The 26,288-nt window shown below is 37.8% G+C and overlaps 1 protein-coding gene across 1 annotated transcript; it reads left to right on the top strand.

Annotated features, from left to right (window-relative positions):
• The first annotated feature begins 4,009 nt into the window (after window positions 1–4,009).
• LOC139967106 (carbohydrate sulfotransferase 15-like) lies at window positions 4,010–14,767 on the top strand. Its single transcript, XM_071970827.1, has 7 exons — window positions 4,010–4,072; window positions 7,146–7,195; window positions 7,358–7,496; window positions 10,384–10,600; window positions 11,484–11,582; window positions 12,372–12,528; window positions 14,546–14,767. The coding sequence occupies exons 1-7, from the start codon at window positions 4,010–4,012 to the stop codon at window positions 14,727–14,729; spliced, it is 909 nt and encodes a 302-aa protein (XP_071826928.1). The 3' UTR covers window positions 14,730–14,767.
• Window positions 14,768–26,288: the final 11,521 nt, after the last annotated feature.

Here is a 26,288-nt window from a genome sequence, read left to right as displayed (position 1 = left end):
CGATGATGTATTATTGTACGATGATTATGCAAAAATATACGATGCTGATGTATTATTATACGATGATAATGTATCATTATACGATGATAATGTATTATAATACGATGATGATGTATTATTGTACGATGATGATTTAAAAATATACGATGATGATGTATTATTGCACGATGATGATGTATTATTATACAATGACGATGTAAAAATATACGATGATGATGTATTACTATACGACGATAATGTATTATTGTACGATGATGATGTAACAACATACGATGATGATGTAGAGTCGTCTGATGATTTAAAAGGGGTGTAAAAACTTCAGATGATGATTATGTATATATTATACGATGACCATGTGAACACTTGCGTTGATGGTGGAATAACTTACGATGATGATGTCAACGAAAACATTTGTTTCGTTTTAACGGTGGCAGCTTTTCATACGACGACGTCTTGAACGGTCGCTTTTAATGACGAACTGAATTGGCTATGAACAAATCGTCTGTATCTTTCCAACTAATGATCACATTGATAAACATATTGTATCGTGAATGGTCTTTATACTCCTCCGAAGTAAGATGTGCACATAGCTACATAGCCAGCAATGTCATGAATATTTATGTACTCTATTGGGCTTATTTGTAATTTTGGAGGGTTAAATGTTAATTAATGGGGTTTATAGTCTAATTAAGTGAGTTATGCATTTAGTAAATCAATATTATCATTGAGTTAAATTCATACGACATATCTGAATTATGTTTAGGGTGATAATGTTGTTGTTGTTTAGAAAATAGTTAAAGGATTTATACTCCTTTATTTGTTACCTTTATTTGTTACCGTTGTTGTTCATGGCTTGTTTATTTGTTACCGTTTCCTCTTTGAAAAACCTATTTTTTCAATATCATCTTGACCAAGAGTAAAATTTGAGAACAATATGAAAAGAAACTTGTTAAAATTGAAAAAAAGTCAATACAAACCAAACTCTCTAAAACCAACTCATATTTTCAGTTATACTATAATGAATATAAAATATAGTGTTGGTGTCATACACCCAATATGCGTCGGGGTGCGGTCGCCCCCCCCCCCCCCTTGGCTAACAGGCCAAATGGAAACCCAGTGAACCCATATCGATGTGGATCATATATATGATTGTACGTACTTACACTCATACAAAAGAGATGTACAGACATTATGATAATGATCATGAATGACAACTTGTAAAACGGTCACAGGTCACAGAAACGACCACGAAGTATCATTTACCTCATGCAGCACATGTTGGAAGTTTCAGCCACCGCCAAATATGATTTGGATAAATAATCTCACGAAAACTATGCTACCAAATATTGGGGGGGGGTATAAGATACTATATCCCCCACCTAAAATATTGGGGCGACATGTCCCCCCCCACCCCATGATCGCCGCCCATGCTGGTCCTACATATTATGCAAGATAATCAAAGAGTTTTGCACCATTGAGCTTTCAGGAAGCACTTTATTGCCACCAGAAAATTATTTTACTTCAAAGAGGGGCAGTTTCTCCCAGGAAAGTGCTTTAGAAGAAATATGAAAACTAATGACCTTTAAGATTGTCACATATGATGGATGTAATTGCACCTCTTCCAACAAATAGATGACGCTATACATAAATGATGTGTACTCTTTTCTTTTCATACCATGTTGCTTGCTATTCCACATACCAAGTAAGGGAAACTGTTAAAATCCAAACAGGGATTAGTCAGATGAAGTATGAAAATATGGTTTGTAATGAGTCTAGCCAATCTGTGCTTTTAATTTGTAGAAACGGTGACCTAATCAATCAGTTGGGACAATTTACTAATGTTGTTAACACTCTATATACTGGCCACATCCTTCAAAGCAATAATACTGACAGTATTAGCAGGTACTAACCTTAGTCTAACAGAAATAGGATATTCATACTCACAGTGCAATTGCGTTGAAACCTACATGAAAGTGCAGGATATAATAGAATGAATAAAAAAAAAATCCCAACTTGGGTGCAGGCCTACATATGGGTTAATATGCATTATTTTCATAATTACCTTTTGCTACGGTGGCCATTGTGTACCATTAAATTGATAGCCTTGTATAAATGGTTCTATTAAATATGAATACTTCGAGCTGCTTTTCTTCTTCTTCTATAGGCTACAAAACTCTAGTACTGGACTTTCTTCTGATTCCTCTTACATGGCTGTTTCTTTGCACTTTGTGTGACTCAGAAAATTTCATGCAAGATGATTATAATTCATCACTTACTCTTTGTTCTGTAGATACATCAAGTTTGCCAAACTTTTGCCTATCTCTTTTTACAATGTTTTAGTTCATGTTCTCAGTAATGTCATGGTCAGCCCTCTCCCAAAGGTCTGTCAATTTCAATACACCATTGAAACTCATTGTATATATCTTTGACAAGATAGATGAGAGCGCAATAAAAAAGTCAATAATCGCGAATAAGTAAAAAGTGGTAAAAAGTTGTAAAGGGCGCCAGCAGTCCATTTGAGTCCGTCAGGTTGGGCAATCGCCCCCTGACTGTATGGACGCTCCGCCAATGAGTACAAGCCATGAGGGAGTGATCACCATGAAATATTTATGGAGCTCCTGTCACTAACTTCTCTGATTGAAAGCAGCTTACCAAGTAGTAGTACGGTTATTGTAATTAATATATATATATATATATATATATATATATATATATATTAATTACAATAACCGTACTACTTTGAAATCAAGTCAACAGTGAATTCGTACCTAACAGGATTAACCTTAAGGTGTTTTCACCAAAAGTATGTTATTTCGACTGTGAATAATGAAAGATAACATTTTCAACTCTAGATAAACTTTTTTTATTCTTTTTTTCTTCAACAGTTATTGATGAGATGCATAATTAAGTATAATCAAGACCAACTCGCTTGTTGACTAAATATACATATATGCATATACACACACACACCCACACACACACACACACTCACACACACACACACATATATATATATATATATATATATATATATATATATATATATATATATATATATATATATATATATATATATATATATATATATATATATATATATTTGCTGGGAACGTTGTAAAAGCATACATTGTTAGAAACTTAATTGTTTGATTTTCTTTATTTATGGCCTCGTGCCTTTCTTTAAACAGAGGGTGCGTGCCGGCCTGTATATTGTACCTCTTCTCGACTGGTTGAGAGTCTACCCTAGAGAACAGCTCTATATTATTAAACTGTAACTATATATATATATATACATTCTTTATACTACGTTGATTAAGGGGTTAATCAACGGTCTAGCGTGCGTTACTCACAGGATGAATGCACGATCGGGGGATAATGCAAGCGATGCACGAGGGCGGAGCGTAGCGGAGCCCGAGTGCATCCAGCGATAGCATTAACACCCTGAGTTTTTTCTTATTTATATAGATATTTCTTTATGAACTTTCTATTCAGGCCAAACTCTTTTCACTTGCAGCAACCAACCGTTACAATGACATTGCACACTGATAGGCAAGTACATACGCTATAACCAACCAAGGGCGTAGGAACCGGGGGGCTGGGGGGGCGCCAGCCCCCCCCCAGTGAAAAATGTGGAGGGGCGGAAGTATCATTCCGCCCCCCCCCCGCTTCGCAAGTCAGAAAACCCCTTTTTCATTTCCAAATGAGAAAAAAATCTCATTTGGAGCACCAAATTGCATCTAAGGCCTGTTGAAAATACAAAATTAAGTTTACAAAATGGAGTGGGTGTTGAAGTGTGCTATATTGCACCAAATTGCATCTGAGGCTACCTGGAAATGCAAAAAATTCCCCCTCCCCTTAGACCCCTCCCCCAGGCCGGCCATCAGTCTTCAGCCCCCCCACTCAGAAGTACCTTCCTACGCCACTGTAACCAACAGTATAAACTATACTATATACTATAGTTTGCTATACAATTAACGCTCAGTAAATATCACAGTATATTACTAAAACTATGGATTCTACTGGTTTTGTTGGGCACCTATCCTTGCAACAGAGGTGGTATAAACCCGTGTGGGTAAGTAGCTTTTGAAATCACCTCATTTATCAATTTTATACAGGACAGCTTGCAACTAGACTCAACTGAACAACTGTGACACTAAGCAAAGAACGAGGTTTTCTGAACAAGAGCGATTGGCTTTTCTAGTCAAAGTACTGTCTGTCCTATATGAAACTTGATTTTTGTCTTTAATGAAAACATATCAACTCCATTTTTGGTCAAATAGTCTGGAGATATGCTATACCAATGCATGTTTCTACCCACGCGTAATAATATGTATATATTATCAAATGCTTGATATTACAATATGTACAGGGACGTAGCCGATGAGGGGGTGGACTGGTGTGCCCCCTACCTTCCCGGTAAGTTTTCAGACTTTCTTCCGAATGGCACACACAAAGTCGTATACACTATAGCAGCACTTTCACTACATGGGAATGATAGCACCATTTTAGACGATTTATTTTTAGATGACTATTATTATATAGATTATTTTTAGATGACTATTATTATATAGATTATTTTTAGATGATTTTAGACGATAGTAACCACAATTTCTAGTGTTACTATACTGGCGAGATTCGGTTGGTATGACTGGCAGATGTTGCTATGCCGTCTGATAAATAAGGAACGCACATTTATGCAAACTACCCTCCTTAGTTCTCGAGGGGGGAACAATTAGCGACCGGGTAGGACGGATATCGGTAGAGCCTTAAATTACTATAATGAAATATACCGGTGCATAAGAAAACATCGGTTAAAATTATGAACGCGAGACGTGTCTATTTCTGCCACTATGTTTTTACACCTTGTATATCTTTGTAGGTCATTTGTTTGGTGGCAAAATCATTTTAAAGGGAGTGCCCCGATCCTGGGCCCCTCCCTGGTTCCACATTTGTATCGTGAAGTTTATATATATAGTTATTCCATGAGTAATATATTACTATTTACTTAAGCACGTAACATGTGGTATTTAGTCCGACAGGAATGAAGTTACTTATGAATGAAATGTCAGTATATCACGGGCGTATCCAGGATTTTTTAACCCGGGGGGAGCGAATTACTATCTAAGCGGAGCGCCACCATCGGTTGGCGCGCAGCGTACAAGAAAAATTCTGGTTTTTATACCCCCCAAGATCACCGGAAATGGCACTTCTCGGGCTTGAAAATGACCAACCAGATGTATACTTTTGCCTGAGAACCAAGTATTTCCCAATAGTTTTTTTTTTCATCCATAAACTTTTTATAGATTTTCTTCAGTCACAAATCATGTTCGACCTCATCGCATGTCCTGTGGATCATTGCTTTTGTAGGTGATTCGGCCCACAATACCCGACAGCCCCACTTTTGAAGGTTTTCAGCCCATTATTTGTTCAGAATTTGAAAATTCACTTCAAAACATACCCATAATGTTGCAAACAATGCCATCTATGGACAACCAATATAGAAAACCTCCTTCAACCCTAACAGACCGGTCAAAATTACACGAGTAGAGGGAAGTATGATGAAGAATGTTGGTAAGGAAATTTTCGAAAATTCAGACACAGTTAATTTATTGGTGTACAAATATTAAACCCTCTTATAACGGCTATTATTAAACTTGGTTGAAGGAAATGAAAAAATACCAGATATTTCCGAAACCCAACACTACACACATAGGCGTAGGAGGCGGGAGTGGGGGTTCCTACTGAAAGAAAAATTAATTGCAATGATGTAGCCTATAGCTAAAGGAAATGAACAAATATCTCCTTGATAATTAAAATAAAGTTCTAAGCTTGGTCGACTAATTCGCCATTACTAATGTAAAAGAGAATTTGACATAATTGCACCTCCATGCTTTTTTTTCCATCTACATAAGACATTTCGTTGTTTACATTAGCATCCCGCGGTATACTGCGCAATTTCCACGGACCGTACGGTACACGATGGTATGCGATGTAATAACCGATGCTTGCCTATATGATATTGACATTGTATTGTTGAACGCGCGCGGAGCGCGGGAAAAATTTAGGTTATATTCATCGGGCAAGTCGTTACAGCCCCCCCCCCCCCCCCAAATCAAATTGGGTTCCTATGACTACACACATCGACAGTTTTGAGGCTGTTCATCCTGAACCCGCCATTTTCATGCTCACTGATATGATGTGATATCTGCTGTTTGCTTACAAATTCGAACAGGTGCGCAACGAATAATTTGCCAAGGGAGGGGCGAAGCCTGTAGGAAAACTATCTAAGCGTAGCGCCACCATAAGTTGGCGCGAAGCGTACAAGAAAATTTTGGCCGAAAATGCCTCCCAGATCGCTGGAAATGACACTTCCCATGCCTTGTAAGTTGCATCTAAGCATTTTCTATTTTGAAATTACTAGCGATATCATAAAAAAAATATGCTCGGGGGGGGGGGGGCGGTCGCCATGCGTCATGTTCCCCGACGACTCGGTCGAGTTCGAGACCAGCCACAGTTGGTTTCATAGCACAATTGTTTCAGGCTTCCAAACACAGACACGCGTTATGATAGACCATATATATAGATACATTAGTATGGAGTTGTCGGTGTAAGGGGTTGGGTGAGGCGCACGCCCCTTCCGAAGTCCTCGATCCGTCACTGGCTACCCGGCCATGTGTATATAATAGGGATCAGCGCTGTAATGATGTCACTGTTCCTCTTTCTCTTCCCGGTGTCTTGGCAGTTTTCTTTTACTCCCTCCTTTTCTCCGTTTTCTCTCTTTCTTCTTTTTCTTTTCCCTTCTTTCCTCCCCTCCTCCTCCTTCCCCCTCTTTTTTCCCTTTTTCTTCTCTTTTTTCTCTCCTCTTTTTCTTACCCGGGGGGCGCGCGCCCCAACGCCCCCCTGGATACGCGCCTGAGTATGGACAAGTTGTGCGCAAAGGATGGAATGGGGATATTTGCCAAAATTTCTTTGAAGATATTCAAAGAAACGCTTGTCATTTTGTAAGTTTCTTCTTTAATATTCTTATGTTTTGCGAAAATTATAGCTGATGTCACAATATTGTTTAAAACTTAGAAGGTTCGTTTTGTTCAAGTTATAAAAGAATCATCTATATTTTTTCTTGTTTCTTTATTTTGTTTGCACAGATGATAGCATTGCTACTGTGTTGCTTTGGATTATCAATTCTCTCTGTGAGGTATGATCAATTCGGGACACCCGTGCAAACAATCGAATACTTACCGATCAAAGTTACAGATCAAATTAAAAGTGCAAATTACACTACAGACGCTATAAATGTAGTACACGAATCGCATTTGAATGCAAAGCAGCCAACATCTATCCAAAATCTTTTAAATAGAAACGACTGGCAGCTTAATTCTACGATATCATCTGCATTACGTCTACTGTCACTAGGTTACTACAGAAACCCTGCAGATATCAAGAAAAAATCCTCATCTCGTCCGATACCTCACGGTCTGAAAAAGCTCCGTCCATTGGTAAGTAAAAATAGATGATAATTAACGTTTCTATTGCTGGCACATTAATTGTAAGATTAATGTTTGGTTCGGTCGTTTTTTTATAGTTGTATTTGGCTTCGGTTGGCACTTTGTATGATAAACGGGCCTAAGTAATCTCTCTCTACTCCCTGCATCGAGTCATCTCTCCTCCCTGCATCGAGTCATCTCTCCTCATCTCTACTCAATACGAATTACCTCTCATAATGAGTGACAGCTGTCCTCCGTGTATTTTCCCCACTTACTTCAAGTTATTTCGCCTCACTAGTAGGTCTTCTACTCAATACGAATTACCTCTCATAATGAATGACAACTGTCCTCCGTGTATTCTACCTCACTTACCTCAAGTTATTTCGCCTCACTAGTACCGTAGGTCTTCTACTCAATATTAATTTACCTCTCAAATGAATGGTAACTGTCCTCCGTGTATGTTTCCTCACTTACCTTAATTAAGTTACCTCTCTCCACTAGTGGATCTTCTACTCAATAGGAATTACCTCTCATAATGAATGATATATCTGTCCTCCGTGTATTTTTTCCTCACTTACAGTACTTCCAGTACTATCCTAAACATTCACCTCTTCTTACTCAAACTATAAACCACCATGACGCATGGGTATAAGTTAAATCATTAACTGTTATAGTGTTAAGTCTTAGCCATCGGCATTATGGTTGATAGGCATGGGCGTCAATCCAGGGGGGGGGGGACACGTCCCCCCCACATTTCGATGGGTGGTGGAAACAATATCAAATGTCCCCCACATACATTTGGAAAAAGAGTAATGATGTGGCTCTATTTGGTTAGGACTTACACATCTCAGGATTCATATCATCGCATATCACTCAATGTTGCTGAATGGAGAATTCCACCCAGATCTCGTGAGTTGGTACCCTGAGCTCTCCGACAATCTTAAGCTTAGTCTGCCTTTCTTTCGAGGCCAGTTCCAGTCGTCGTCGGTTGAAGAGTATAGACAAATATTCAAGTTGATGAATCCAGCGGTACGGGCTATGGTTGGTGCAGTCGAAGCTCTTCTGTGGTCTTCTTCGTCTCCTCCGCCAGTTCGACGGAAGCCGAGGATGGGCGGGGGGGGGGCTGGGAGGGGGGTACAAAGCAGCAGTCGGAATTGTCTGGCTTCAAAACCCATCCAGTTGGATTTTCAGTCACTACACGCTCCCCCCCCCCCCCCCTCTCAATCATCAGGCCTTAGCTACGTTCCTGGGTATACGGTGGTTACATAGTTCGCTCCGACCAGAATTCACCGATTACCAGATGCAGATCCACCGAGCAACCGAGGTAACTTGCGTGAGTAATCCAACGAACAACCACTGATTTATTTTGATGCCTTCATCACTTAAGCCACCACTCACATGGGACCTATTTTAAGTCTGACGATACATGCGCATGTGTGAGGTCCTGAAGACACAATTAAAGTGGTTTGTCTTGCCATCCTTGTTTCAAATTTCATAGAAATGTATTCCCGTAGACCTAGCAAAATATTTAAACTGACACAGTCCCGTTGGAAGTGTGTCACTGGTGGTATTAAAAGTCATTGGTGGTTTAACATGCTGGCGTATGACGACTTTTGGCCAAATTTGCGCTAAGCTCACTATACGAACTCGGATCTGGGCTGTGCCTAATTAGTTAGTTATTTAAATTATTAATAATGGCGTATGAGGAAATGCACCAATTTTATGGTACGGCTCCAAGGACGGCAAGTCGAGAAACTCACATGCAGTCGCAGCGGATAGATTCCTTCGCCTATATGTCCGGGGACATTTTGGGACATCGTTCCTACAGGCCAGGGGTGGGCAACTACGGCCCGCGGGCCACATGCGGCCCGCCAGTGATTTTTTACATCATCACAAAAAAACGAACAAGCTGCCTAGAATTTATCTGCACTTATGATGCTGTCAGGTAGGTCTATTATCACCATTAATTATCAATTGGACTGTATTGACTTTATGTTTTTGTGAATACAGATTAGTACACACACCTATTTCTTGAACGTCCTCGGAAGCAAAGGTTTGAAATCAACAGCAGGTCGTTGGTTAGGTGCGGCCATGTCAATCTTTCGCTTCTAAAATATGGCCCATTCGTAGGCCTACCCTGCTAAAGGCCTATATCTGAGGCCCTGGGGTCATTCCTTGACCGACTTGGTGCAATATAATGTGCCCATTTCGAAGTAAATTTATCCACAGATTGTTAGTTGTCACGGGTTCGAACATTTGAGGGGTATTCTATCCTGAAACATATGGCAAAATGGGGCTGGGGTTCCAGTTCGCCGCATCATTTGTCAACTTTCACTGGGTTCTAATGTTCATGTCAATTGGAATCACCAAATAAAGGAAATAATCCACCAAAAATGAAGGTCACATGAACTTTATTGCAGATTTCCTGAGTGACGAATTTGTAATTTTCACCCGAAATCACGCAACTAGATGACTGCTATCCAGCCTGGCAAGTGCCATCTCCAGCGATCTGGCAGGTATTGAAATCTGAAATTTTCTTGGCACGCTGCGCGCCAACCGTTGGTGGCGCTCCGCTTAGATAGTACTTACGGCCGGAATACTTGAATCGATTACGCCCCCCACGTTTCAAATCGGATTGACCCCCCTGTTGATAGGATATAACAGTTGGAAACATGTATTTATGCTGCATGTGGAGGGACTTTCCCAAGTCTAGCCTCTATTTCTGATCTAACGAGGAAATTAGTCTAGTCTAGGCATTGTTCTGTGTATAAAATACGACTTGGGCAAGTAGCCTTTAATATATATATTCACGGTGGCTCCGGATCTGGTCAAGTCAACAGCTATCAAACTACTTGATAACAACAATAAATATTCTTTTTTGTTGTTGTTCTATCCACAGATTTTCAAACATGTCCCAAAGTTCTTGCCAGATTATAAAAATCCTTGTTACCAGACTGCACGCACAAATTCAAATATGATTTGTCTACCATATTTTTTTCTACTCGGCAATCCCAAATGTGGAACCACCGATATTTTTGCCCGGATAAGCGGCCATCCAGACATTTTCGGCAAAAAAAAGGAAATGCATTGGTGGACTCGAACTAGCAAATCAACACGTATGTTTAATATTACGAAATACCTTTATCATGTTATTTCAACTCTCTCTTGCTCTTCATTTCTATAATCGATATAACACAGTAGTCACAAGGTATTAAGGAGGGCTGTGGGAAGGGAATATGTTTATATTACTTTAGTAAACGAAACGCAGCCCGGTGATTATCTTAGTATATATAGAAAAGTGACAACATACAGAGCGGATTTCAAATCCATCTCCACAAAACAGTATTAAATAGGCCTACCTGATGTTAGTTCACCCAAATTCGAATTTTCGGACAATAAGCTGTTACGAAACTTAAAAAACGTTTTTTTCTAAGTTTACTCTTCAACATTCCAGACGACGCCCCCCTTCCACCCCCTTCCACCCCATGTACCCCCTCTCTCTGCCTCGCACTCACTCTCTCTTCCTCACCAACCCCCAGAGTTCAAAAGGAAAATTGACTGCTAAAGTGTGTCTGTGGTAAAGAGACCAAGACGTGTAAGGCTCATCCAGCCTTAATAATTAAACTTTAAGGTTATTATAATAGGACTATAAGGTAAACCTTGAGTGCTTCACAGCTTCCTTAATTGTTAAAGTCTAGTTTTGGTGCTGCATCTGCCCGTCACAATCTGGTGGAACCATCGTACTTGACTATTCAAATATGTCAGCCACCAACATCTCACCGCGGAAAAATGAAATTCAACACAGCCCTCACAGGTTCTGCTTATAAAATAGTATGAGTCATTAAATGATATAAATGTGTGGGACAAAATAGGTTTCTGTATTCGGTTTGTAACTCGCTAAATTTATACGAACCGCTAAATGGTTGTTCATAGATATAATGTGATTAAAGTTGCTATTAGTAGGCTCTTGGTCTGTTTCTTGTTTCCCTCTCGACACAGATATGCAAGATCTACAGATCTACTCGTCCAGGTTTTTTTTGGAAGGGATTATCGAAGCTCAAAGCTCCGCTACAGGGACGGCCGAGACAGCTATTGTTGGTAAATACGTCCTAACCTGCAAAAGCACAATCAATGCACTTTTACTATTGTCTTACCTGCCTTCATTCTATGTATGTACTCAAATCAAGCTATAGCTTACAAAAAGTGGGTAACATTTAAGCACTGCCCCCCCCCCCCACCCCCACTGACCTCATTCAGGATCAACGCTCACTTCCTCTTCCAATTCGACCATTCTCAAGGCTTACAACTATAAATTCCTGGGTAGTTTTCAATCATCTGGAATATCGATGGTTTTAATGTTTTTGGTGAAAGGTTTCTGGAGTCAGCAAGGGACCTGAACTCAAGATAAAATCTACTGACAAGAATCTTGTGAAATGTGTGCAGGTTTCCGAGATTGTGAACAGGGATCGATGGGAAGCAATAAAGTAGTACCGGTGTGCACCCTCGACGCCAGGAATTATGCATGGGCAGGGGCGGGCATCAACAATTTAAGGAGGGTACACATTTGTGTCATGATTTTTTTACACATGATGGTGGCAGGGAACGGTGGCAAGGGTGGCAGGGAGTGGCCTCCCCTCACACCAAACTATTTCTTTGGTAGGATCTGTAAACGCAGAAGAATTTGGTAGAAAGGTAAGCAACTTAAATTATGAATATCTCGGAAATGTCAGATCGGGGATGAATATAAATTCCACCGTTTATAATTTCAAACGAACTTCCCATCTACAAATTCTCCTAAGTGTTTTTCTAACTATAGGGCTAATAGGTGTTGTCAAAACTGCACATGTGAATATTTAGATGTAAGTTTGTTATTTACTATCTACACAGGAGACGGATCGGCTTCAACATTTTGGGATAACGAAGGATGGGAAACCTTTTATCCGCAGCATTATGAAAGTGGACCACCTTACGTCACAGCTGACCTCATACATCACTTTCTACCAAGAGCAAAACTTATTGTATCTTTTAGAGATCCGACAGCACGGTAGTTGTATGCGCATGCGTGATCAATTAGCTATTGCGTATTCAGTAGTTCAGTGTGTACAACGTATACAATTACAGTTATACTACACGTATGCGTTATCAATTAACTATTGCGTATTCAGTATTTCAGTGTGAATAACATACTATTACTCATACTCTCCCTATATATATACTTATACTTATACTAAACTATTACTATACTGTACTATAACATAACAAAACATACTATACTATAACATACTATCAGGGTGTACTTAAAAATACTTTAAAATAATTTTGATTGTGTTTAATAATAATAATAATAATACACAGTTCTTATAAAGCGCAAATACACACTTAAGTCTCAATGCGCTGATTATTATTAACCCCTGGTCATTGGTAACTTGTCACACCCACACACCAAAGTGTGCACAATTCAATCAATCTCTCCTGGAGCACCACAGTGCACCACAACCACGTGTCCCCCGGGGGACTTCCCATAGGGTGCAGCCACAAACCGGCGCACGCAACTATATTTACAAGTTACCTCGCAGGTCCCCATTTATACACCTGGGTGAAGAGAGGCAATGGAGATAAAGCGCCTTGCCCAAGGACACAACGCAATGATCTGGCCAGGGCTCGAACCTGTAATCCTTAGATCACAAGTCCACTGCCTTAACCACTTGACCACTACGCCCTCCTTTAAGTCTGTTAGAGGACTGGGTCCTAAATATATCCATGATATATTGGTAACCTCTGACCGTAGCAGAAATACATTATTGATAGAGCCTCGATTTAAATCCTCGTATGGGTATCGCTCGTTTGCCAAGGCTGGACCTAAATTGTGGAATAAGCTTCCTGACAGCCTTAAAGAAATCCAAAATACTGCTACTTTTAAGAGGCAATTAAAACACTACCTATTTGTAAATGGTTCTGATTTCAGCCAGAATCTCGACCAGGTTTAACTTTTGTATCGTTACCTTGACATTTATTTAGTTGTTTCCCAGCACAGCAGTGCACACAGTTTACTGTAGTAGTTGTGCTTATAAGCCTTTATTATTAGTATTGTTATTAGTATTACTGTTACATACTATTACTGTTATACTACACGCATTCGTGATCAATTAGCTATATCGTATCAATACTTCGGAGTGTATAACATACTATTACTCATACTATTACTATATATATACTATACTTAACTATTACTATAGCATAACATAACAAAACATACTATACTATAACATACTATAACATACTATTACTCATACTATTACTATATATACTATACTAAACTATTACTATACTATAACATAACATCAAAATAAAACATACTATACTATAACATACTATTACTATTACATAATATTACTGTTATATATGCTCAACTTTCAAACCTCCTGAAATGAGTCAAGGGTGTCATTAACATTAACAAAAATCTGATATGAATATGCTTATCTTATCCTTTCTCACTAAAGTGTTCTAATGATATATGTTAGGTTAAAATGACTAGGCGGAAACTTTGGTACCTAACTGCTTTAATATAAATATATTCATATATAATATGAGATAGCACCATGGGACGTTGTATTAGTTTACATAAAGAAGAACCACAAAGTGCATCATTTTTCCTGTATTTTTGTCAGTCTTCGTTATGTCATATAAAATACTGTCACTAGTAATAATAATAATATAAGAATTTATCAAGCGCTTTTATCCAGTTAAAAAAAAACTGCTCAGAAGCGCTGCAGGAGCAAAGTACCCCAAATGGACACAACAGTTATTTAACAAATGGATTCATGAATAAGACCGTTTTGAGTTCTTTCTGGAAAGTTGACACATGCTGGATTGTTTTCAGATGTAAGGGGAGACTGTTCCAGAGCTGTGGAGCTGAGTAAACCATTTCTTCAACCGTTTCCATCTTAGGTGACTTTTCTTAAAAAGTACAATTCACCACTTTTCAGAAACTATAGGCTATATCTCCACAATCATCAGTCATTTAGCGCAAATCAAAGCAAGATTTTGTTTTTTCGTTTCAGATTATATTCAGGTTATCTGTTTTTCAACCGACCGGGACTAGCAGGGAGGAAAAAGTCCCCGGAAGATTTTCATAAAAGAGTGGTCGCCGAATTGGAAATCTTTAACAACTGTACCTCACATCGTTCTATTCGTTCATGTGTCTACACTGAACACAAATACCATTCGGTAAAGATCGACCTGTAAAATTGCAGTAAATCACTCTTTTTTAGAGTGATTTTCTCAGCCAATTAGCGGGTTAGAGAAAATTCTGCAGATCGGGCTCCCTTACAGAGTGAAAATTTAGTCATTTAACAACATGGATAAATTGATATGTACACACCTTTAAGCAAAGTGTTTTGAGCAGAACTTTCATCTCGATATGTGATATATCTATTGTCCTACAAGAAAAGAAAAATATATATATCTGGATTGCTAAAAGCCTAAAGTTTGTCAATGTTAATCAGTTGTTTTATCATTTCTTAAGCAAAGCAGTTTCATATCAGCTATACATATCTAAATATGTATCGCATTGTATAAACATTGGCATTGTATACACTTGTGACATTATACGGGAGGGGGGGGGGGATTGAACGTGAGGCAACCGGAAACCAGAAAGATTTAATTTTATTGAACACAAAATGTTCAGTAATACTCCGTATTCCCGTGGGTAATGATTATTGACAGTCTCAAGGCTTAAAGAGGGGCTTATTTCCAATGTAGGTACTATATCCCCTAATGGCTGAAACTCAAAATTCGACCGGTTATAAAGTTCAATGTAGGCTATCTAGCTCTGTTACGGTTCGATTTTCCAGTTTTTGTTTTCCAATTTATATTATATATATATATATATATATATAAATGAAAATCGTAATGAGTTGGAAAATCAAGAACAGTGAAAAAACTTTCAGCCTCCACCGGGATTCGAGCCACGGGCCTCCCGCTCTGTACGCGGACACCCTAACCACTAGGCTATGGACGCTGATTGTATGTCCAGAGGTTCGAAACCGGTAAGGAATATCGTAATTCCACTGTAGGCGTTTGTCACCTATATCGAACAATAGTAGTTCTGTTTTTGGTGACATATTTTGCCCTACTCTAGAGATCAAACATGATGCTATCCAACTCGAAAATCATTTGTGATTCCTAAAGCCGGATCTCGAAAGAGATACTTTGAACAGACTATATGTTAATGCAATGGAGGTAAACGACAAAGGCAAATGAATATATATAAATGAAAATCGTAATGAGTTGGAAAATCAAGAACAGTGAAAAAACTTTCAGCCTCCACCGGGATTCGAACCACGGGCCTCCCGCTCTGTACGCGGACACCCTAACCACTAGGCTATGGACGCTGATTGTATGTCCAGAGGTTCGAAACCGGTAAGGAAGATCGTAATTCCACTGTAGGCGTTTGTCACCTATATCGAACAATACTAGTTCTGTTTTTGGTGACATATATATATATATATATATATATATATATATATATATATATATATATATGTATATGTATATATATATATATATATATATATATATATATATATATACAAAAAGCAAAGAGATCGGCTGGGAACGTTGTAAAAGCATACATTGTTAGAAACTTATATATGCAATGCAAACGATATTTGATTTAAAAAAAATACGATAATTGTTTGATTTTCTTTATTTGTGGCCTCGTGCCTTTCTCTAAACAGAGGGTGCGTGTCAGCCTGTATATTGTACCTCTACTTGACTGGTTGAGAGTCTACCCTAGAGAACAGCTCTATATTATTAAACTGGAAGAATGGCACCAGCAGTGTAATCGAATTTTAGCAGAAGTTTATCATTTTCTAGAAATAAGTAAGTATGAGCTCCATATTGTTAAATTTGACCTATATTCCAACTCATTATACATTAACATTGTTGTAAATAATCGATACGCTTTTGTTATTGTTAACGCTATAGTTGTTATTGTTTTTACCTTCTTCTCTTTTTTTGGTCAATTTCGTGTAGAAAAGCTATCGGTGAATAAAATTGACGAAATATGCAGCCAAGAAATCAAACGAGAAAACCACAGGAAAATGAAGTTTGGACCAATTTTGAACTCAACTCGAGAGATTTTACGAAATTTCTATCGACCATACGTTCTCGAGCTAGCATCCGTATTGAATGATACGCGATTTCTATGGGATTATTTAGAATCCTAAAGTTTACGTTCATCATATATGTAGGAATATAGGTGCAGTCTAAACCGTAACTTATTTGTTTGGCAGACACGGAGAAACCTGACGAAGGAAAACTATATGGAAAAAAATTCTAGTACCATTTGTTTTTGTGGGGATTGGGGGTGGGAGTGGGTTCTTGTATAAAAAGATCAATTTAATGTGACATTATGAGAAAAAAATCAATGAATATATAAGTCATATGATCAAATCTAAAGGAATCAGCACTGAGCAAAACTGTATATCATGATTTGGTGAAAATGTGGCTAATGTTCTGGAAATGTCCCGGAAATGATATCGATTCCAAGAGCGATTTCCACCAAAGGCGAATGGAAAGGAAGAATGGTCAGGGTGGGAGGTGGTGATTATTATAGGGGAAAGAAGGGAGGCGAAACTCAAAGGGAGAGGACGATGGAGGAAGGAGGACTGGGGAGGGAGGACAGTCTGCTCTTTGGGTAACCTATCAACGTCAACATTATACAATGATGATGTGAAAATATACGATGATAATGTATTATTGTACGACGATGATGTATTATTGTACGATGATTATGCAAAAATATACGATGCTGATGTATTATTATACGATGATAATGTATCATTATACAATGATGATGTATTATTATACGATGATAATTTAAAAATATACGATGATAATGTATTATTGCATGATGATTTAAAAGGGGTGTAAAAACTTCAGATGATGATTATGTATATATTATACGATGACCATGTGAACACTTGCGTTGATGGTGGAATAACTTACGATGATGATGTCTACGAAAACATTTGTTTCGTTTTAACGGTGGCAGCTTTTCATACGACGACGTCTTGGACGGTCGCTTTTAATGACGAACTGAATTGGGTATGAACAAATCGTCTGTATCCTTCCAACTAATGATAACATTGATAAACATATTGTATCGTGAATGGTCTTTATACTCCTCCGAAGTAAGATGTGCACATAGCTACATAGCCAGCAATGTCATGAATATTTATATACTCTATTGTGCTTATTTGTAATTGTGGAGGGTTAAATGTTAATTAATGGGGTTTATAGTCTAATTAAGTGAGTAATGGTTTTAGTAAATCAATATTATCATTGAGTTAAATTCATACGACATATCTGAATTATGTTGAGGGTGATAATGTTGTTGTTTTTGTTTAGAAAATAGTTAAAGAATTTATACTCATTTATTTGTTACATTTATTTGTTACCGTTGTTGTTCATGGCTTGTTATTTGTTACCGTTTCCTCTTTGAAAAACCTATTATTTTCAATATCATCTTGACCAAGAGTAAAATTTGAGAACAATATGAAAAGAAACTTGTTAAAATTGAATGCAGGTATAAGACAACAAGGTATAAGACAATACAAACCAAACTCTCTAAAACCATCTGATATTTTCAGTTATACTATAATGAATATAAATTATAGTGTTGGTGTCATACACCCATGCAATATGCGTCGGGACCCATATTGGGCCATTTGGTCTTAATGTAGGCTTATAAAAGGCATAACAAACTTACAGAAATTCGATGTTGTTCTAGTAAAAAATCCTACTTAATATTGTATACTAAAGCATTGCACTTTAAATTGCATTCAAACATTTGTTTCTCTTTTATAACTTCTTTGGTTTGAGCTTTATAGATGTATGACATGTGGAAACACGAAGGCTATATATGCTGGGGTAAGGGGGGGGGGGGTCTCAGTTAATTGTCGACGGGGCCAGAGAGAGGGGGCCATACATAATCAAATGCCTCACTGCAGCTAGGCTGCGCAATGTGTAGGTTGCTCAAACATGGGGTCTTAAGGGCCCACTTCCCCGATAAGTCCCAACTTTTGTGTCCCGATTTGAAATTTCTCTCGGGCCCGTCTCTTAAGAACGCCGGTTCTACGGCGGTAATGTCCACCACCACGTATGGCCTTTCATCTTTCGCGGGTCGGATTAAAGCTTTTGCGTGACGGATATACCTCGCGAGCTGTCTTTTGAAAAATAAACTGATTATATATATATATATATATATATATATATATATATATATATATATATATATATATATATATATATATGTATATATATATATATATATATGTATATATATATATATATAATTATTTATATATATATATATATATAATTATATATATATATATATGTAATTATTTATATATATATATATTTATATATATATATACATATATATATATATACATACATATATATATATATATATATACATATATATATATATATACATATATATATATATATATATATATATATATATATATATATATATATATATATATATATATATAAATATTGTGAACATTGTAGTATTTGATCTACTCCGAAACGGTTGTGTTATTTCATTTAAATTACGTATTGGAGTTTATATTTCAATGATGCTGGACATAATTATATTCATACGCCACTTGTGAGTACTCTTTGAATTAATTTCACAATATTTTCGCCCAATTTTCGGCGACTTGAAATCCTTTGGCACTGGGCTGTCAAGCCTAAAATGTCTTGGATACTTACATTAGTTCTGCGAAACTTATTTCTGTGTGTGGTGCACACGTTAACTATGTCTACCTCCATTGCCGAGTGCACAGTGTGCAACTGCATGCAGCCAAACTATTGTGTTGTTTTCTTTGCCAATCATCAATGCATGCATTTGATTGTAGCGACAAGAAGAAGTTGTGCACATCATCATTGTATAATATGCTGCACAATGCATCTAAACTCTATCCGAATTTTTTCTACATCTTTAATTCTTGTAAATCAGACAGAGAGGCTAGTGTCAACTCCTTGAACAATCGCGAATGTGTGATATAGAAAAGAAAGTCGATCGCCTGGGGCTCAACCTGAATGAAATTAAGAATCTCATTGAATCTAATGGCCAATCTCAGCAATCAGCTGAACAAGCCAAAGGATCTATTCATGATAGCGTTTCGACTGCCCCTGTCATCGGTGAGTGTTGGTCAAATGAGGAGAAAATGGCCGAATAAGGAAGGCTCGTGTAAGCAAATCCGCACTGGTTATTCCAAAATCTCATATTGACACCACCACACTTGAGAAAACTTTTGTTGATAGCAATGTCTAAATTAGCAAATCTTTCAAAACCAAATCTGGCGAAACCAGTATTGTGTGTGACTCAGTTTCATCACGTGACAAACTGTCTACTGGCATCGCTAACAACCTGCCCAAAATTGGAACTATTAAAAAAGCTGGTACCATGCTGCCAACTATTGCAGTTGTCGGGTTTTCTGCTTCGTTTGCTGATGCCCCTTTGCCTGTTCTACTTCAACAAAATCGTTGGTTGGCTGAATATTTTGAAATCAATACTCTTGGAGATCATATTACTCATCTCGTTTCAAAGCCTTTGAGAAATGATGAAAGCGTTTTCAAGCCATATTCAATGTGTCCCCATCACTTCGTGACTTCATGAAAAAACATGGTGATCGTATCATCTTGGGTATGAACTCCTGCACAATTTATGATAGATTCCATGTCAAGCGATGTAGCATATGTCAACTGTTTGGGCACTATCATAAAGAATGTTCTTATAAAACCACCCCTTCTTGTGCCATCTGTGCAGATGACCATGAAACCAGACTGTGCAAGATCTCCGTTGACGAAATAGATAAACATTTTTGAATTAATTGCAAACGTGCCAACTCTGGACCTCGAAATCACATGGCGTCATCTATAACTTGTCCTCGGTACGTCGATGCGCAGAACGAAGAGAAACGATTGATTGCTCGTTTAAACTAGACATTAGTTTCCAGGACGGCAATACTAAGACTTGTTGGCAGTCACAAATGTTAATCAGCTCGAAATAAAACTTCCTTAATGGTTGATCACATTATTCATGCTGTCACTGACTTATGTTGTTTAACCGAAACTTGGCTTAAGTCAAGTGATACTGTTACTGAAGCTGCCTTAGCGCCTGGTGGTTATTCTTACCTTGGAGTGCCTCGCCCGCTGGAAAGAATTGGTGGTGGGACTGGTTTTGGTTTTTCGTGACTCAATTAAGATCAACCTATTGCAATGTGATGAAAAGTCGTCTTTTGAATATTCTGAATGACTGGTCGCTATTGATAATCTCAGTGTTCGCTTATTAAGTATCTACCGTCCTCCATATTCCGAAGCTCATTCGGTTACCACTTCAACTTTTTTTCCGAGAATTCAGTGATCTCCTTGAAGACTGTGTGCTTTGTCCTGAAAAACTTATTTTTACTGGCGATTTTAATATCCATGTGGATGATCACACTAGTACTGATGCGACTAAATTCACTGATATTATGAATACGTTTAGTCTTCAGCAACATGTCTCCATTCCAACTCATGACTCCGGACACACGCTTGATTTAATCTTCACACGATCTACTAACGATATTGTGTTATCGTCTCCACAATCTGCTTTAAAAGTGTCTGATCATTGGTCAATTAGATGTTATCTTGACCTACCTATTACCAAACATTCAGCTAAAGAAATTAAATACCGGAAATATCGAAGTGTTGATATTGATCAATTCTGTACAGATATTTTGCAATCCTCATTATGCACAACTGAATGGCTTGATTTGGAGAGTTTAATTGAATGCTATGATCGTACTTTAACATCTGTCCTTGATATCCACGCACCAGTTCTGACTAGAGTTATTACTGTTAGGCCAACAGTGCCATGGTTCTCCGATAAATTGAAAATATTACGCTCCGCTTGTCGAAAGGCTGAGAGAGTCTTTCGTGAATCTGGTCTTGAATCTGACAAAATGGTCCACCGATCTCTGCGCAATGAGTATTCATTCCATCTGGATTCTGCTAAAAAAACCTATTATACATTAATCATCCGGGACTGTGAAGGCGACACCAAGAAACTATTCACTGTTGTAAAGTCATTGTGAAATAACAAGCAAGTTGTTTCTTATCCGCCACACCAGAATACTATGGAACTTGTTAATGACTTCGGACAATTTTTTATATCTAAAATTGATAAAAGTAATGCAAACATTGATTCCGTTGCTACTACTGGTCCATTTGAACCTTATGTTCGACAGCATTTCCCATCGAAGTTGACTGGGTTCAAGCCACTTTCTAATGATGAAGTTCGCACAATTATCAAATCCTCCAACACGGCTACCTGCAATCTTGACCCTATACCCACTTGGTTACTTAGAAATTGTCTTGATCCCCTTTTGCCTGTATTGACTACCATGGTAAATCTTTCACTAAAAGATGGTGATGTTCCTGACAAATGGAAGATTGCTACCGTTACTCCATCGTTAAAGAATGCAGGTCTGGACCCTATCTGTTCTAATTATAGACAAATTAGTAATTTGAACTATGTTTCCAAGTTAGTTGAACGAGCTGTAGTTAATGAGATTGTCTCACATTGTTCATCACATGCTCCTTTTCCTGATTGCCAATCTGCGTACAGGCAAAATCACTCTACAGAAACTGCACTTATGAAAATACATAGTGATATATTGATAAATATGGACCAACGACAATGCACACTTTTAATCCTGTTGGATTTGAGTGCAGCGTTCGATACTGTTAACCATGATATTCGTATGAACATATTGCGTACCCAATTTGGTATTGTTAATAATGCACAAAAATGGATTGGTAATTATCTGTCTTTCAGAAAACAGCATGTATCTATAGAAATTATCTCATCGAAAGATTTTTCTTTGAATTGGGGTGTACCCCAGGCAGGGACGTAGCTAAGGCCTGATGATTGGGGGGGGGGGGGTGTAGTGGCTGAAATTCCAACTGGATGGGTTTTGGAGTAAAAAAATTCCGACTGCTGCCTTGTACCCCCCCCCCCTCCCCGCACTCATCGTCAACGATACGGTCAGTGTCAGTTAGACACCCCATCTTTCGCGACTGCACTTTTGTTCCGAACTTTCGCAATACATTTGTACCTTATGGGGCAAAGTTTTTGCTTATGTTGATGGCACTTTTAAACTTCCGTAGATTAGCATTGAGTGTTTTAATTGTATACCATAGAGACAATGTATATCCCACCGTCGTAGCCAGGAATTTGAAAGAGGAAGCACTTTTTGCGATTGATATGGGGGAGGGGTGTAAGGGGAGGGGGTGTCCCCCTCCCCTTTGAGATTTTTTGAACAATTGAAGGTCCTTAGATGCGATCTGGTGCAATTTGTTGCCAGTTTCATCATTATCATATGATATCATACTATCAGCAGATTTTGTTTCCTGTTTGAATTCTTTTACATGTTCTTTTACATAATATATCAGAAAGACAAACATAGTGCTCTTTTACAATTTTTCCAGAAGGATGATTCTTGTTTATTGTCCAATGTCTGGACTTAAATACATTTGACGAACTTAATCCCTGGTAGAAATTCCAGTAGAACCCAGTTAAAAATCAACGAGGTTCTACTAGGGCCTACTATGTTTAACTGGTTTTTAACTGTGTTTAACTGGGTCTTACTGGGTTCCAACTGGGCTATGCTGTACATGAGCTAGGTTCAACTGGGTTTACACAATGTTCAACTGGGTTTGTTCAGGCCCAACTGAGTTTGAACTATGTTTGAACTGATCCAGTTGGGCTTCAACTAGGTTTCACTGGTTTTTGCACTAGCCCAACTGGGTTTGAACTATGTTGACTGGTGAAATTGCCCTGTTGGGGTTGAACTAGGTTTCAACTGGTTTTGCACCGGCCCAACTGGGTTTGGACTATTGGCTGGTGAACCCAGCTGGGGTTTAACTAGGTTTCACTGGTTTGCACAAGCCCAACTGGGTTTGAACTATGTTTACTGTTGAACTTGCCCTGTTGGGGTTGAACTATAGGTTTCATGCACACTGGTCCAACTGGGTTTGGACTTTGTTTACTGCTTTTATTTTAGGCGTAATTATCAAGAATATTATAATGTAAGTTCGTAAGCAGTAACCGTATAGTAATATATTGAAAATGCTAAATTAGCCAACTTACAGGGGTGTAAAATAAATCTTTGTCATATTTATCACAGTTATGATTAAACGATTACATTTTTGTACCGCAATGATTAAAAATATGGAATACTTCCTATATAATAAATTTGAAAAAATTATGTTATAATTTGTTCTTCGATTTGAACAATTGGTAGGCAAAATGCCTTCCTAGTGCAAAATAGTATGATTCGACTAAATTTGAACTTTGACATTTGTACCTTGTGTTAGCGCAAAATTTATAAATTCCGAATCCGCAAACCACATACGCCAACAGAAGCTTCGCAGAATAATCGCATTTGTAACCGATTTTGCCAACAATTTTAAATTATTACCGCGGCTAAGTTCCCTCCTTTGTGATCTTGCAGTGTCTTTATATTATTGACACTTACTTGTAACATTATAATTGATTGTAAACGTGCTCTTTATCATAAATATTTGAATTGAACAGAAACTTTATAGGCCTACTATAGGCTAGTGACTTAGGACTATAGTATAGGCTAGGCCTAACAAACCGGTTCCCTACTAGGTATACCACATGGTACAATTACTAACGTTAGACATAACCTAACGTTATAGTTGCCTAGCGTATAGGGGCCTAACCTAGTTATACTCAAGTTAACACCTACATTTAGCCGCATGATTTAAGGAAAGTTATTGTCAACTAGCAAACGTATAATAGCAATTTTCAAAATTTACGCAATTGCCTTGATTGTTGTTTCAAACATGAAGTGTCCTATTGTCATAATAACATACTTTGCAAAAGTCATTAGCCTAGTGAAGTGTACAGCATACACTTATATGCTACAAATGTGAGGATGCCCTACACTGAACATTATGAACATATGATTAAACTATCAATCTAATTTCAAGTGTATTTCATTTGTACAGTGTAAGATGGTCAGCTCTTACATAAAGTTTTGTTTTGTACCATAGTTTTACTTGTTTATTAGTGTTCACTGTACAGAGGGCTATACATTTGTACAGTACATTTGTATGTTGTCTTGTGGCAGCAAAAAGGTTGATTAACAACTTTCTCTCTTCTGGGTTGCTAGGCAACTATCTTGCTCTTCCTGGAAATTAGCCCTCGCAGGAAATGGGGTCTGTGTGTATATATTTTAGGAACAAAGGAGTTTTGTGAGGGTACAGTATAGGGAGTTGGCAATTGGCTATGAGTATCTGAGCAAGGCAGTTTTGAAAGAAGAGAAAGTTTAATGGCTGGATAGTTTGTTTTAAACCTTAATTTACATAGTTCAAGTTACTGTACATAGACCTTATTATTTTATGGAAGTTGTGATATTCAACTGCCAGTCTGGGACACTATTTATTATAAAGGATACTATTTACTATAAAGGATATTGTTTTACAATAAAGGATATATTCCAGGACACTATCACTTATAAAGGACATTATTTTACTACAAAGGATATTGACATTATTTTACTGTTCCTGGAACACTATTTCATATAAATTAAAGGATACTTTTTTGCTGGGATCGGACATTCATAATACCATTTGTTGGGTTCAACCAGGTATACTAGTCGTAGAATATCTGATGTCGTGGAAGGTCTGAGGTCGTAGAATACTTGATGTCACCAGCAGGCCAACTCACCAGAACAGACTTTTTAATTAAGTGTATTTCTTTATATTTTGGGTGCGCGCCTCACGACTGTAAGTTGTTTTATTTAATTCTTTGACTGGGCCCAGATCAGCTGTACATTGTTTGTTATTCATAATTATAATTTCTTTTGATCCAATCCAGTTGACTTCTTCATTTATATATGTGTCTTGCTCTGTGTTAGGTCATCACACCATACCCAGAGTTATCTGATCAAGAACAAACATTTATTTTCAGTGGCTAACACCCTTAGTACTTACAGTATAGATCTACTGTTAAAAAATGAAAACTTCTTATAGTGTGGTGTTATATAAGTGTAGATAACACCAGTTGAGAATCCCAGCTCAAACTATTTAAAAATATAAGAAGTAAAAAAATAGTTGACCCAGTTTAACCCAGCAAAACATAGTTGACCCAGTTGAACCCAGTAAAACATAGTTGACCCAGTAAAACATAGTTGAACCAGTTGGACCCAGTAAAACATAGTTGGACCCAGTAAAACATAGTTGAACCAGTTGGACCCAGTAAAACATAGTTGAACCAGTTGGACCCAGTAAACATAGTTGAACCAGTTGGACCCAGTAAAACATAGTTGAACTTGGACCAGTTGAACCCAGTTAAACATAGTTGAACCAGTTGGACCCAGTAAAACATAGTTGAACCAGTTGGGAACCCCAGTTCACCCAGTTCAACCTAGTTCAAATTTGGGCCAATTTCCGTATAGAAAATTCCAGTTGAACCCAGTTCAAAAGTTCAACTGGAATTTCCACCAGGGATTGATGGACAATATAAACTTTCATATTTTGTAAGACAGCCAGATTTGCAGTGGCCTAAAAAAATATCGTTATATCCGTGTATTAACAGTCTGTGTAATAATTATTTATAGGAAGTGCGTATCACGTACGATTGCTAGCTTAGCTTCATAACATGCTGTTCGTGCAACAACTTAGTCAAGATCAAAAGAGCACTGACAA

This window comes from Apostichopus japonicus, chromosome 4 (genome assembly GCF_037975245.1).
Source record: "Apostichopus japonicus isolate 1M-3 chromosome 4, ASM3797524v1, whole genome shotgun sequence".
In the NCBI taxonomy this organism is placed as follows: domain Eukaryota; kingdom Metazoa; phylum Echinodermata; class Holothuroidea; order Aspidochirotida; family Stichopodidae; genus Apostichopus; species Apostichopus japonicus.
The sequence above is the reverse complement of the archived record's forward strand: the minus strand, read 5'-3'. Positions and strand labels throughout refer to the sequence as shown.

What these genes read in the sequence shown, in the direction of transcription:
- LOC139967106 (XM_071970827.1), top strand. Translation starts at nt 4,010, where the DNA reads ATGGATTCTACTGGTTTTGTTGGGCACCTATCCTTGCAACAGAGGTGG. An exon ending in TTATCAATTCTCTCTGTGAG is followed by an intron (nt 7,196 to 7,357) that starts GTATGATCAATT and finishes TCTTTTAAATAG; the next exon opens with AAACGACTGGCAGCTTAATT. An exon ending in TTTAGAGATCCGACAGCACG is followed by an intron (nt 12,529 to 14,545) that starts GTAGTTGTATGC and finishes TTTTCGTTTCAG; the next exon opens with ATTATATTCAGGTTATCTGT.